General features: G+C 36.2%; 1 protein-coding gene across 1 annotated transcript; it reads left to right on the forward strand.

Moving 5' to 3' along the window:
• The first annotated feature begins 754 nt into the window (after positions 1-754).
• On the forward strand, positions 755-16438 carry LOC128216054 (uncharacterized). The gene is made up of 5 exons (XM_052922647.1): positions 755-799; positions 11525-11760; positions 14071-14152; positions 14678-16223; positions 16354-16438. The coding sequence occupies exons 1-5, from the start codon at positions 763-765 to the stop codon at positions 16436-16438; spliced, it is 1986 nt and encodes a 661-aa protein (XP_052778607.1). The 5' UTR covers positions 755-762.
• Positions 16439-16442: the final 4 nt, after the last annotated feature.

A 16442-nucleotide genomic window follows, 5' to 3' on the forward strand; every position in this document is an offset into this window, starting at 1 on the left:
AGATTTAAACTAGGCCTAACAGTCACCATCCGTAGTTTATGGCTTCTACTAATGCATTGACCTGAATATAATTACAGATGAACTCTTACTCCCAAATTTAGATTTACCACAATTAATAATATTGTTTTAATATCCCAAAAAGGATGAATGAATGTCAAAAAATGGTTCTTATGAAGAATACCGAGTTTAATTCGAAAGAAATCAGCATAAACTACGTTATTTCTACCTTATGAGACTAAAGTATATCACGTTAAGTCTTATAGCATTCACCAATCATTTAATATTTTTGTGTTTTCTGCTATTAAATATACACGATTACAATCTTATTATCAGTACTTATTTTTTCAATAAATGCGTTATTTAGTAAGTAGTTAAAGGTTTATCAGACAAAATTGATGTTTGTTATACGTGTTTAAATATACCAGAAACGATGAATAAATGTCGACAACAATGGTTCGTATGAAGGATACCGAGTTAAATTTGAATGAAATGTGCAGAAAACACGGGTTTTCTACCACTAGGCCACTACTTTTATATTAATTGGTTTACAAATCCCACGTGTCTAATTTTCCGAAAAGTACCAGATTTTTTTTTCTCACTTTTTTGCAATATTATTTTCCCGGACGTATTGATTTTGGTGCGAAACGAAAGAAAAACGAATAGATAAGAGTACGAATGCAGTATATCTCGACTGGTTTATTGTTCGCCAATTTATAGTGATAGCATGTGAGCCAGTCAACTGTCGTGGCACCTCTGTTGGCAATGGCGGAATTGGCGATAGCGATAGCAGGCGTTCTTTGTAAGAAATAATTATTTAAAATATTCAGGAGTTGTTAAAATAACAATAGCAATCAACATTGGCAAAATTAACAGCCGACACAAACAATAACTGTCACGTGATTGATGTTTTCCCGCGCCAATTTAGGTCATAGAAAATATTGTTGTTAATAGATAAAAAAAATAAGTGTCAACGGCTGCCATCGAATGAGTAGACACAAATATCTGTAAATTATGTGTGAGAAAAACATTTTATAACATTTTATGGTTAAATATAAAATAACAGTGCACAAAGTGTGAGTGGTGAAATCGGAAGAAAACATTTCTAAGTTGACACCGGTGACCTAGCTTCACAAGTTCGGTCGGTGGTGTTTATGGATTTTAAATCACAAAATGGTTAAATTCTTGTCATTAAGTTAATGTAAAGCCTGTGTTTATTCTATACTACATGTTTGGGTTAATAGAAGAGTTAAACAATGAAAGAGTTAAACACATGTGTCAATGACATTTACTAATGCCAGGAGTTGTGTGCAAAACATTTAGTTGTTGTAACCAAGATTACTCTTTAAAATGAAAAATAAAGAATGAAGTATAGATGCCCTGTGAACGTATGTATATGAGGGATTTCTTATCCGCCAATATGCTATAAATAAATTTACTGATAAGCACAGGCAATAGAAACTGTAACAGGTAGTACAAACTTTGTACGACCTGGCATCTGTTTAACATAGATTTGCAATGGATTGGGTATGGACTTGGAGCCTTTATCTCTTAAAAATCAAAGCGCTTAAAGCATTGAATGGCTTTCGGCCTGCAACGTTTTGTGAGAATAGTCATGTAATTGTAAAACATAGTTATTAACATAAAAATCTAAAGATAGTATATGCTCGCTCATAATTTCCTTTGGAAAAACTTATAGAGTTTTATGTTGATTCTCAATTAGATCATGTAGTATAAGTCACTTGAAATGTGTAATACGTCAAATATATACGTATACGGTATGGAATAATTCTCAATATCATATAAAACTTTGTTTTCAAAAATAATGCACTGCCACGGATAAAGCATTTAGGAATTTTAGTAAAATCTACTCTACAATTGGAACTTGACATAGGCGTATTAAGTTTACTTCCAGGATATGCCAGCCTAACCAAATGCACCCCAACAAAATGCATTGGACATATTAATTAGGTTTATGTTTAAGGCTTCCTTCTACAACGACAAATACCTCTGGATCGAACAACCCAAATCATATTTATTCCCTGTATGTTTGATGTATATGTATCGAAAAAATGCCCTCAACCTATGTCACAAAATGAACAGATTACTCATATATATCAGTGGTTTTTAAGTATGCATATGCATTATACTACATGCTCAAGACTTTGGTCTGAAATTACTAAGAAAAACTGAGGAATATTCACACACTTTCTGTTTCATTCGGCATTACATGACTATGACACAAACTGTAGCAGGTCGATAGCCTGTCAATGCTTTACGCGATTTGATTTGAATGGTAAAGGTGTATAATATGCATTTAGTACTGGTTAAAGGTTGTTAATATGTACTTACACAAGAGAATGGTCTTACGCGACACTCATTTAACAAACACAAGGACAAACTATCAATCTCAATAAAAATATCAAGTAAGAGCGATTGAAGCAATATAAAACATAGAAAATATTCTTATGAATGAACCTCAATAACCAAATATAAACTGATTGTAGGATAAAATGAAGTATTATAATTTCATTTAAAACATTATGGTTTGATATCTTACGCCTAAATAGCATTTAATTGCATCATAATACGATCCATATTTTTTCCGGGTTTTAACAAGTTCTCAGAGTTTATTTCCGGGAAATAAACCTGTCTGAATGCGATGACCCAGATTCTATTCTTAACTGCAAAGTACATGAAGATATTATCAGATCTCGGCCTTACATTTATTTGATTCAGTACGCATTCACTTAGAAACTATTTGCAGATTCTGCTTTTTATATTGCGTTCTATAACTCGCCGATATTGAAATAATTGCTTTTCGTACAATTTTAATCGCGTTATATTACGTAAAACGCAGCTTATTCGAACTATATTAACCGCATAACAAAGATTGAAAACACCGAACAGCGCATTTTTTAGCTAGCTAATTAATATGCCGAACGCAGTCCGTAGCAATTGAAGAAGATTGCTTACTAAGTATTTTCGACGTAACTTTTAAAGTTAATTAGGTTGTTGACCAACGCAGTTCTAACTGCGTTGGGGTTGATACGCCCGTGCGCGCATTAATTCGCCAAAAGTTAAAAATGTTATGTCGATCTGCCGATGCGATTTCCGAGATACGGTTGTAAAAGTCTGCAGGCCTAGCGGCTTACAGCCTAACAACACTCTTTTATAACACAAAATAAATGTTTTTCATACCTTTCCCTTAAATAAAACAAATGAAATTTATGTACAAAGGGTTAATATGTGCGCGTGGTCAAGAGGATTTCACAGTTGCTAAATTAAAAAGTGGACATACAAATGCAGTAAACATTTTTTTAGAGGAAAAGGACCTTCTGAGGATCATCCAGACCCTAAGCTTGCAACATAATTATACAAATACATCAGAAATTTGAAAACTAAATGTAATTATGCCAGATAGATTAAAAACTATTTTCGTGTTTTTTTTGCTTCTATTTATAGAAACCTTATATCTAAATAAGTATTGATATAACATACATTGTGGTATTAGATAAGGAACAATTTTACTAGATCTATTGAAGGTGATTATTACGACAGGTTGATAAATATTCCCAAAACAGATAGGCCAGAAACACTTAGAGCTTCATCTGTATCAAAGAATACATTGAAGTTTCAAGGCCCTTTTGAAGTATGAGTGTGTGACAAACAGCCGTTCACCTTACTGCAGAAACACACAATATTCTTATTGATCCAGTCTTGCAGGAAATATGCCATATGTGTGTATGCATATACATGATAACTTATATAATTAAGGAAGACAATTACGTGTGAACATTCTTACTCTTGTGTTTCATTAATCCAAATAAAATAAAATTTAAATGCAGCGACCAGCTGTGAACCTGATTCCACTCGAGAGAGTTAAAAAAAGAGATAGGGGAAAATACTGTAGAACAAAGATAATATATGTCGTTTGAGCAGCTTCTGAATGATGTTAATCTATTTAAATCTTACACTGGCACCACCAATCATCAATTAATCATTTATACATATCCCTTTAAATTGTTTAAAGAGTTTACATTTTTCGGTAAAGGAATCTGTATTCTTTGTACACAAATAATGCAACTTTGAAATGTATTATGGACATTCCAGTTCTGGATATTTAACATTTCTGTCGGATGTGGATAAAGGGAGCAAGAGTGACAGTGACATGGTCATAGCCTCACAGCTTGTGCACTTCTTAAAGCCAGGCGAATTAGTAATTGCATATGGGGTATTTTAGACATCCTTCATTAAAACAAAGTGTTATTGCACATTTGACCATTTAAAGCGGCATGCAGTGAATGATTGAAATTAAATAAATACACTATGTAACGAAACACAAGAATGTATATATAACTATATTTTAATATTTGTATTGACAACACATCGATGTTTATATATATAATTGTACTATGTGTGTACAATATATGTTACAGACTTTTCTGTATAAATCATGACATTGCTTACTGTTTTTCATTTATTTATTTAAAGGTCATCTGGCATAATCCGTCATCAACCGGCACTATAATGACCTTGCCTTCCCCAGCTGTTATACAGACACTGCATCTGAAAAAAAAATCCAATTAATTTCTTAATCATAAAACATCGAAACCTATTTTATACATTAAGTACCTGGTTACATATCATCTACTTAGTATTCACAAATACACATTAGGACACACAGACAAGATCCGTTGTATGATAAGACAGAGATAGTGTACCTATTTCTGACCAACTGATATATATCCATTTCATATGTGTGTTTACCTTAATTCTGGGCTAGAAACAATATTACATTTTATTTAAGAATTTTAATGCAGCTGTTAGACTAAATATTTTATGTTAAACCTAAAAATCATTACAATAGTATACGTTTTCTTAAATGTAAACGTATATACATGGATTGCATTTGCTTACCTGTTAATTGGTTCTGGTCTTTCCCCAGATGAAGTTAAACCTCAGCAGCACTGTGTCCATTATTTAATTCAACAATTAAATTCTGAGAGAACTTTGCACCAGGAAGATCATTCATGGTGAATGTTACTGTAAAAACCTTATCAGAATAAGCCATTTTTTACATTTCTTTGTACTACCTTCCTGGAAATTTTGTATCACGTGGTACACATAGCAGAAAGCAATGACGAAGTAAATCCCTCTTCTTTGTAAGAAATAAATAATTAAAATATGCATGAGTTGTTAAAATAACAATAGCAAAAAACATTGGCAAATTTAACAGCCGACACGAACAATAACTGTCACGTGATTTGTTATGAAATTGGGTGGATAGTGTATATAAACACAATTCAATGTTTTATACTTAAATAACGATATACATCTCATGATAGTAAACACAACTATGTTATGTACAAAACAATGCAGCAGTAGTAAGAATAACATTAGACAGTAGGTGGAGCTTAATATTCATAAGCAGCTCTGAGTTATCATGGTTACATTTTATATGAATGGAATACCAAACATCTCCCTCAAAAAATGTTAACCTAAGGTTCACATATTAGAGACATCACTCATGACATTTTTCAGAAGTTCTAATCTAAACATAAATGAAACTGTCAGTTAAAATATTTCTTAATTAGAGATTATAACGTCTTATCTGAGACTCTTGAACTTAATCTGAATGTCATTACTTCTAACATTAAACATAGTTCCCATATCGCTGTGGTGCTTGAACTTCCCTCCCAGATCGAGTTACGTATGTTACTGGAGATTGTGTTTTATCTCTCTGTTCACCCGGAGTTTCCCTGGAATTGAAAAGAACATTGACACCATTTTCACTTTGTTTTTCGTTTGATTTGTCAGGCTCACGAAAATCACTGTTCGGAATTTGTTGCAAATGCCATCGATTTCTTGTATATGTTTTATTTTCTTTATCTACATCGTATGATCTTCTCTCTTGGAATGGAATCGTAATAGTTCCTTCTTTTTCCCATTTCTTCTCATTGTCTAGTTATATTCTGACCTTTTGACCTTCATTCAATAATGGCAATGCACGTGCAGAATATCTATTGTTGTAGAAATATTCGCAAGTTTGTTTTGTCTTTATTGTTGTTTCTTTGAACAATTGACCGTCTAGGCGATTTTGGTCTAGTGGTTTCTGGCATACATGGAAGAAACGTGCGAACATTCCTGCCTATCATCAGCTGATTAGGACTAAATCCTGTTGCTATTATTGGCGTTTTCCGATACGTTTGAAGTGCTCTGATAACATCAGTTTGTCTCAAAATACCCTTCGCTAATTTTACCCAAGCTTCGGCTTGAGAATTTCCTTGCGGATATCTTGTGGATGAAGATGAATGTTTCATATTATGTTTTTCCATAAACTTTGTGAATTTATCAGATGTGAAGGGTGTACCGTTATCGGTCACTAGCTGTGTGGCGTCGCCCCAATGTAAGAACATGTTTGAGATTTTTCCCCACCACGTTATCACTTGTTGCTCTCGGTAAGTATCCCGTCTTAAGATAACGTGAATAATAATCCATTACTACCAGAAACTGTTTATTGTCAACTACGTTGTCTGCGGCAATTTTCTTCCATAGCCCATTAGGCAAAGGCATTGTTTTCAATGGTTCACGTCCTGGTGTTGGCTTAATTTCTTGGCATGTTTGACAGTTTTGAATTAACTTCACAATGTCTTTGGATATTTTTGGCCACCAAACTGTTAGGCCAGCTAGGATCTTACTTTTAGTAATTCCCATGTGACTTGTATGCAATTGTAAAATTTCTTCGTGAAATTTGCCTGGTACAACAATTCTACTCCTGTTCAACAGTAAACCTTTGGTCACAGAATAATCATTTCTTAATGGAAAGTACGGCTCTAATTCCTGTGTAAGTTTTCCTTTTCCGGCCATCCATGCTTTGTGTACGTACTAACCTTTTGAATATTTTCATCATTTTGTTGTGACTGTTGTATTTGCTGTAGAGGAATATTTTCAGTGACCATTTCTATATATGTATTCACTTTATTCTTAAAAGTTTGATCAAATTCATTTAATGGAGACCTGGAAAGGGTATGTGACACAACCATTTCTTTGCCCGGTATATAACTGCATATTGTATTAAACTTTCTCATTCGCATGTGAAGCCTCTGACATCTTAAAGGTGCTTGGTCAATGATCTGATTGTTAATAAGCGATATCAGCGGTTTGTGATCTGTCAATAGAAGAAAAGAATCCAGCCCTAACTATATTTTTCAAACCTTTCGCATGCCCATACAGAGGCGGTCATTTCTTTCTCAATTTGCGCGTATCTCTTTTTTTTACATCGGACAACATTCTCGAACAATACGCTACCGACTTGAGATTCGAACCTTCTTTAACGAAAAGTGTTCCACCTAATCCGTAACTACTGCTATCAGCGCTAACAACTTAAGGTTTCGATCTTTCATAATACGCTAAAGTCGGCGCGTTTGTCAGCAAAACTTTAATAGTTTGGAAGGCTTTTTCATGCCGAGCGCCACATTGCCGAACTGATTTTGACTTCAACAATTCAGTCATAGGGCTCATGACTGTAGACAAATTTGGAGTGTACATTCCTAAATATTTAATCATCCCTATCACGCGTCTCAATTCCGCGACATTGTTTGGCGTACTAAGGTATTTTACTGCTTGGACCTTTTTTGGATTAACACTGACCCCTTTATATAATAAATATATGGCCAAAATATTCAATTTTGGACTGTCTGAACAAACATTTGTTTTTGTTTTATTTTAGTTCCGAATTTTCGATCCTTTGTAGGACTTTACTCAAATATTTATCATGCTCCTTTACGTCTTTACCATAGACGACAATGTCATCCATAATGGCATCAACACCTGGCAGACCATCTAAAAGCTCAGACAATTTTCTTTGAAATATTTCAGGAGGTGACATGATCCCAAACGGAACACGTTTGAACGCATATCGACCAAATGGCGTTTTAAATGTCGTCGATCGCGAGCTATTGTCGTCGGTAACTGATAGAAACCATTCGCTGCATATTACTTTAAAAAGACTGTCATGTTCAAAAGTTTCGGTGAAATACAGTCAAGATTTGGTATCTTAAAGCGTTCACGTTTTACGGATTTGTTTCACTTTGTTAGATCGACACAAATTCTTACATTTGCATTCGGCTTAACTACTGGTACCATCGGTGCACACCAGTCAGTCTGTTGCATTACACCGTCATTAAGCATTTCATTAAGTGCCTTTTCACACTTCTGCAAGGGTGGAAATGGTACGCAGCACGCTCTATTCTCACTGTACGGCTGTGCATCTGGTTTGAGCTCTATTCTAACAGGCTCGCATTTCATGGTTCCCGCGGTTCCAAATATGCTTTGTGAAAGTTTACCTAGACGTTGTACTAAATGCATAGCCTTCGCGGCTCCTCTACTAAGTAGACTATTTTGATAGTTTCCAGCGACCGCGAACACGCGAAACAGAAACTTTTTCCCATCATGATCAGCAATGAAGTAACTCTTACAAACAATTTTACCACCAGGACCACGAAGAACCGAAGATGAATGCTTTAGCGCTGGGCGCTTTTTCAATGATTTGAATGTTGACTCAGAAATGACTGTAGCGTCTGCCCCAGTATCAATTTATATACAATATTTGAATTACAAATTGTCAATTTGATTTTCCATTGATCTTCTTCGTGCGTGTCACAGATAATGGAATCTAAATAGTACTCACTGTTTTTGTCATTGTTTTCGTTGTCGCTTGTAAAATCCATATTTGATACAACGTAATATTCACTTACACTTTTGCAGCACACTGCAAAATGATTAATTTCCCACACTTCCGGCATTTCTGGGACTTCGCTGGGCATTTTCCCGTCAAACCGTGCCTACGGTTACAACGAGTACACTGTGTTATTGTGAAAGCTTCATCATGTCGTTGACGTCGATAACACTGTTTGGTTTTCGGCTGGCGAAGCCCGCCACCAGACTTGAATTTGACTCCTATAAGCTCATCCAATTTGGCAGGTCCATTCGATTGTGCTCGAACCTGTCCCTTAACCAGTTCGCTCTGTCTTGCCATCGAGACGGCTTTTTCCAATGTTAGATCACATTCTAACTGCATTTTCTCTGACATTTGTTTGTCGAGAATTCCGACCACTATGCAATCACGTATTAATTTTGTTCTGATTTTACGGCAGCGTTGAATTCGCAGCTCTCAGCTAACTCGTACAGACTCCTGATGAAAGATTCGACCGATTCGCCTTTTGTTTGTTTTCGGGAATGAAACTTTGCTCTTTCATGAATAATGTTATTTTTCGGTGTGAAATGTCCGTTAAATTATTCCAATACGGTATCAAATTTCTTATAATCCTCTGCCGAAAGTCCAAAACTTTTAAATAAGTGTTCAGCGTCTTTCCCCATAGAGTAGACAAACATGAAATTTGCACCTCTTCTTTCTCTATGTGCAATTTTGTTGATGTCCTATAACGTTGAAACCGATCTCTCCAATCTTCCCATTTAGTTGGTGATGAAAGGTCAAAATTCCCCGCCAATTTAGGTCGTTTAAAATAGTGTTGTTTATAGATAAAAAAATAAAAGTGTCAGCGGCTGCCATCGAATGAGTAGACACAAATATCTGTAAAGTATGTGTGAGATTTTTTTTATAACATTTTATGGTTTAATATCAAATAACAGTGCACTAAGTGCAATTGGTGAAATTGAAAGTAAAATTTCTAAGTTGACACCGGTGACCTAGTTTCACAAGCTTGGTCGGTGTTGTTTTTGGATTTTAAGTCACAAAATGGTTTGGAAATACTTGTCATTGAGTCAATGTTAATCTTGTTTATTCTAGATTACATTTTTTTCATGTTTTGGTTCATATTAGAGTAAAAACAATGAAAGAGTTGAACACATGTGTCAATGACATCTACTAATGCCAGGAGTTGTGTGCAAAACATTTAGATAAAACAACACGGAAAACTATTTTGAACAAGTCCATTTCAATTTGTAATGAACTTGATATTTTACTATAAATGAGATTTGTTGTTGTAACCAAGGAATACTCTGTAAAATGAAAAATAAGCAAGCAAGAAGTATAGATGCCCTGTGAACGCATGTATACACAAATTGGCGGAGTTGGGAGAAGTAGAAAATATCCAATACATAATTAAGGATTTCTCTGTTACTATCATTGGTACATAAAGTTAAGTCACATGCTAGATTTATTTTGCTATGTGATTTTAATGTACTGACGTGGTAATTTGATGCAAGATTTGAATTTGAAATGGATTTGGTGAACATCCCATGGTAAATATCCCGGTCCGAAAATATCCGGACTTAGCATGGATCGGGTTACACACAACTAGGACCCCGCAATGTAAAGGTTATTAAAACTCAAATCTAGGACATTTTCCAATATTGAAATAACTGAAACAATGCTTAGAAAATGTATTGTATTGTTTTAATACAGTGCAATTTTTGTGTATTTTAAAGCTGAAATTCTCCTTCTCTTTTTTCAATTTAATATGGGTCAGTTTTTAAGTGTTCTGCATTCACTTTTGCTTTAGCATACCCTTAAAGCTAAACAAATGTCTTGCTGAGTGATATTCAATGTATTTTTGATAAAAACGTGTAGTTTATACATGTAAACATGTTTTATAGTCAATTTCATTGATGTTTTATATGCACAGTATGTAAGATTTATACTGTGTGTTTAATTAGAACTTTGAAACTTTGAGTGTATTAAAACATGCATTAATGGCAGATTTAAAATGTCAAGTAAATGATATAAATTGTCAATGTTTTTATGTTGTTCTCTGATTTTCACCTTTTAAGAGTATGTTTTGTGACCTTTATTCTCTTTCTTTTTTCGACCACCCGGTGGACAATTTTTTCTCAAAAATTCTTGTAAACCAAAAAATAAAAATAGAGTGATCTTATGAGACGATAGTAGATCACTGTAAATCTTTTACCATTCACCTATCATTAAATATTTTGGGGTTTACAGCTATTAAATTCTCAGTTACTATCTTGTTATCAGTAAGTAATATTTTCCAAAAATACATTATTTAGTAAGTAGTTAAAGTAAAAGTTATGCTTGTTAGAAATGTGTATGTATCGATTTTGAATAAGAGTGTCACTTCAAGTCGGCTAGACATCTATGTGTTAACATACAACGTATGCAAAAACATATGAAGGGACCGTGACTTCATACCCTGACTTATAATAAACATCACTGTAAAACTTCGTTCATACATGTATGCAATATGTTGTATGATGCACGCTTATGGTGTATGTTATTAACAAGTATAGATAATTCACCGTATCTTACCTCTATATTACCATTATCTTAATTTATCTTATCTTAAACAGTCGAAACTCGCTACATCAAACTATTTCGATGTTCTGGTTACGTCGAATCTGTTTCGATTTATTTTCGGTTAAGTCGTACTCTCTTGTTTTGTTATATCGAATGTTTGTTATCTCGAAGTATTTCCCGAGGTCCAAGCGTCTTCGACATAGCGAGTTTTCACTGTATTACCTTTTTTCATTGTACTTTACCTTATAGCGAGCTTGTGCGGGCATCAGTATTTCGACCCTAACGTGGCGATATGTTGCCAGTGGTCGGTGACCATGCGGGTTGCGGGCTTGCGGACGAAATGCTGCGGCACAACCGCGTTCGACCCGGACTCCCATAAGTGCTGCACAAATGACAACGTGGTGGAGAAGATCGCGGGGAAGAGGACGGTGTGCTGTGGAATGGAGCCAATGGACCCGCGGACCCACAAATGCTGTGGTCACACTGTAAGCTCGATAAATTTTGTTATATACAGCTAAATGTAAACACATCTGAGCGCAGGGATCCAGCCATTTGTTACATTGTAGCAATACGTCGTAGTTGTAAAGTTGATGTCTTTCGCTATTAATATATTCTTCTAGTTATGCATTTAAGCTCGATTGAGCTGATAGCTAATAGAATCACCCTTGCGTCCGTATCCTGTGCAGAATCCAGTACTGTGTCCTTTGGTGTAGATATGAGATAGTACCCCTAGTGTGGATCAAACTCATGACCCCTTTCGTGAAAGGCGGACACATAAACCACTAGACCACTCTCACATTTCACCATGTCATTTGCTATTACTTGACTGTAATAGAACTTTCTAGCCATGACAGTAACTCTTTACTAATTTTGTAAATGAGTTGCCAAAGAAAAATAATTTAGAGACCGGTCATTATCTTAACGAAGCCCACATTTTTCGTCCGAAGGCCACATATAGTAAGATAATATAATAAGTGGCCACGCTGCCAATGAGTAATAAGGCCACGGTACTAGAAATTTTTTATATCTGGCTCTTTAAGCCCTGGGACCATTATTGGCATTTTTGGGCTGTATCGACTTAATGGCAAAGTGGGCCATATGTTAATTTCTAAAGATATGTATTTAATGACGTCGTTGACATAATTGCGTCCTGTAATCCAACTGTTCAACAAAGGTGAATGCATAAACTAAGTAATATCTAAAAATTAAAATAAGTATCGTTAAACCACTGTATTCCACTCCCGTGCAGTACGGCCGTATTCCACCCCGTGCAGTACGGCCGTATTCCACTCCCATGCAGAACGGCCGTACTCCACTCCCGTGCAGTACGGCCGTATTCCACTCCCGTGCAGTACGGCCAAATTCCACTCCCGTGCAGTGCGACCGTATTCCATTCCCGTGCAGTACGGCCGCATTCCACTCCCGTGCAGTACGGTCGCATTCCACTCCCGTGCAGTACGGCCGGATCCCACTCCCGTGCAGTACGGCCGTATGCCACTCCCGTGCAGTACGGACGTATTCCACCATTGTGACTTTACGTCATAACAACTATCGTTGGGCGATGTTAAAATGACGTCATAAAACAAAATAGTGCGTCGTTAAAATGACATTTATTATTATAACATGAGGCTTTTAAGCGATCTAACCAGTAATGTATATAATAAACGGTTATTAATACTGCGTTTTGATCCGGAATAACCCTATTAGACTATATTGGATACGCTTAAGTTGACAGCATTGTACCAACTGTTGAAAATGCTGAGCATTCAATGTAATACCAACATATGTCAGTGTGTGTATACCACGTGATAAATGAGGTCATATATGCTACGCCGGACGGCAAAAATGTGCTTAAAATGAAGACTTTAACCAAAGATAATTTTTCATTTACAAAACCATTTTAAATGAAAGAAAGGGCAGTCTATGCCGCTTAAAAAGTCTCGCATTTGTTTTATTTCCGAAATTTGATGAGTTCATTAGTTTCTTCAAACACTTTGACAAACTTGTTTCCAAAATAGGGTTTTGACAGTGCTCCGTCAGACGGCCGTTATGTGAAGCGGTTTGTCGAAGTGTTTCAGAAAACTAAACTCGCAATCAAATTCTGGTTAAAGACCGAAAGTGGGGCTCCAGCGTAAGTGGCGTAGACTGCGCTTTGTTTCATTAAAAATCGTGGAAAAATAGTGAAGTTATCTATGCCGCTTAAAGAGCCACGCCTTCGTTTTAATTCCGGGGTTTGATTTGGTCATTAGTTTTATCAAACACTTCGACAAACTTTGTCCAAAACAATGTTTTGACAGTGTTCCGTCAGACGGCCGTATTGTGATGACAGTCTAAAGATAGTGCTGTAAAAGAAAAGTTATCTTTATTTTAAGTCTTCATTTAAAGCAGAATGTTGCATTCCGTCGAAGTATTTTTGACGCAATGTATCACGTGGTATACACACACTGCTTTTACAAGGCGTACATTCCTTTCAAATGACTCTACTGATGGTCTGTGTACCGGATCGCTTTATTGATATTCGAGTTGTTTAACTCTCAGATATTTATGCATTCCGAGATTTTCTGACATTGTTTAATTGCCGTAATTCATACTTTTATCCAAGATTGTTAGGAGAAGTGACTCAATTTATAAATCTGAACAAAAAATATTAGATTAAATGTCATTAAGTATTTACCGTCATGTGACACAAAAGCAGAAATTCATTCCAAGAAAGCTGCTGTGATTGATTGTAACGAGATGCTATTCTCTGTAAATGACAGCAATCAACAGTAGCTAATGATCTTACCACTATAAAGGTTCAACCTCTTGTGGCTGGGGAAGACACTCATTGCTGCGGGTACGAGAGCTACGACCCCATGGAGAGACTCTGCTGCAAAGGTATGCACGTGTTGTTTTCTTACCAAGGGTCGTCTTTAATATTTAGTTTAAGATATAACTCAAATATCATCTTAACTTACTTGGCGTTTCTAAGCCAGAGACTCCACCGCGATATCATGAGACATAGATGTTTATTTCTAAGGTTATTTTTTGAATTATATAAAAAAACTAAAACATATCTTGAATTATAATCTAAGCTTAAATTGAATAATATTATTTAAATGTGTTTACATATTTTGATATTGCATTATTAAGTTTATCCAAATTTCTGCTCTTAATATAATTATTCGACTCTTTATTCAGGGCTGGCTTTCAATATTGTCTTAATTGAATCTAAGAACGATGTAGCTAATCGGATTACTTGTTATTTAGAACTTACCAATAGAGTGAACGAATTCAGTAATGTATGAACCTTCGATTAACTTAAGTTGCATATTGAATACCACCTCAGCAGAACGACGACATCGTCAATGACTGTCGCAAAAGCATTTTTTCTTGCACACACGAGTTTGATTGTTTTTGCAGGAATGTTGTTTCCACCACACGTTCACCCCAATTGTTACGGCTGTGATGGAATGCACGAAAAGCCGTTCTTTGACAATAATAAGCATGCCTGTTGTGAAGGAAAACTGGTCCCTGCTATTGTTGGCAACCTGACCTGCTGCTGTAAGGCACAGGCATTTGACCCGCAAGATCGTATATGTTGTGATGACAAACTGCAAGATAGAGTTGGCGGTGACATATCGGCGTGCTGCGGGGACAAAAACTATGACCCGAAAACATCCATATGCTGCAATGGCAACGTGCTGCCACGTGTCGCAGGAAACATGACACGCTGCTGCAATACGCGGAGTTTTGATCCGGATACACATGTCTGCTGTGACAATAAGAAACTTGCGAAGAAAACAAGGAAGTCTGACAGTTGTTGTTGCGGGGACGAGGCGTTCTCGCCTAATAAGGAAGTGTGCTGTGACGATGAGGTACAGCCGAAATTTAAACGCGGTACACAGTGTTGTGAAAAGAAGAGCTTTAAATCTCAAAAACTTATTTGTTGCGAAGGTTCAATTCAGTCGCTTGCTAGAGGACGTAAGAGCATTACGAGATGTTGCGGACAAAAGAGCTATCACGCTAAGAAAGAGCTGTGTTGCAACAATAAAGTAATGAAAAAGAGTAAAAAAAAACATACCGGTTGCTGTGGAGACGTTTCGTACGATCCGAGAACGGAAATGTGTTGCAATGGAGAACCAGGGCCTATGCTTAAAGAAGGAACAAGATGCTGCAATAAGAATAGCTTCAATGTTAAAACTGAGATTTGCTGCGATGGAAGGGTGTATCCAAATACCATGGTTTGCTGTAATGAAAAAATAATCATAGATACCAACAAGGAAATATGTTGTGATGGAAACAAAATTGAAACAAAGGCGCACAAAGACGATAACTGTTGTTGTGGCAATACTTCAATGAATACGCTTGAAGGCATTTGCTGCGAAGGTGTTCCGCAGTCATTAGAAGCTTCTGACAAAACGAGGTGTTGTGGGCAACTAAGTTATAACCCCGACAAAGAAATATGCTGTGAAAATCGCGTAGTACCGAAAATCGACTCTAAGGATAATTGGTGTTGCGGGGATACCAGCATCAACACTAATTTGCATATATGTTGCAGAGAAAATAAACAGCCAATTTTAACATTAGTCGAAAATACGTTTTGTTGCAGAAATAAAAGCTTCAATGGAAGACTGCAGATGTGTTGCACTGGTGACGTGGTCGACAAACGCACGCCATCAGATGACTACTGCTGTGGAAAAGCTACAATCGATACTCAAAACGAAATTTGCTGTGAAGGAAAACCAATTGGGGTTTCTGATACTGATTATGGATTTTGTTGTGGAGATGATGCGGGCGACACAAGAGAACAACTATGTTGCAACATGAAACTTGTGCCTAAACGAAGACCGGATGATGATTGTTGTTGTGGTGGTACAACGATGAATGCCAACAACATGATATGCTGTAAAGGAAATTCTGAGCCAAAAGAGGGTGGAGAATTCACAAAATGCTGTGATGACAAAGCGTATGACTCCAGGGACGAAATGTGTTGTGATATGAGAGTGAGACCGAAGCGGAATACAGAAGATGATTGTTGCTGTGGAAACACAACATATGATAATGATGCCGAGATTTGCTGCATGAACGTGGTTCAGCCAGCACATGCAGGAAAAGACACACAATGTTGCATGGACGAGAGCTACGATCCTAATGCGTTCATGTGTTGTGATGGAAAAATGAAAAA

The sequence above is a fragment of the Mya arenaria genome, chromosome 14 (genome assembly GCF_026914265.1).
Source record: "Mya arenaria isolate MELC-2E11 chromosome 14, ASM2691426v1".
NCBI lineage: Eukaryota > Metazoa > Mollusca > Bivalvia > Myida > Myidae > Mya > Mya arenaria.

What these genes read in the sequence shown, in the direction of transcription:
- LOC128216054 (XM_052922647.1), top strand. Translation starts at nt 763, where the DNA reads ATGGCGGAATTGGCGATAGCGATAGCAGGCGTTCTTT. An exon ending in GGAGAGACTCTGCTGCAAAG is followed by an intron (nt 14,153 to 14,677) that starts GTATGCACGTGT and finishes TTGTTTTTGCAG; the next exon opens with GAATGTTGTTTCCACCACAC. An exon ending in AAATGCTGTGATGACAAAGC is followed by an intron (nt 16,224 to 16,353) that starts GTATGACTCCAG and finishes AACGTGGTTCAG; the next exon opens with CCAGCACATGCAGGAAAAGA.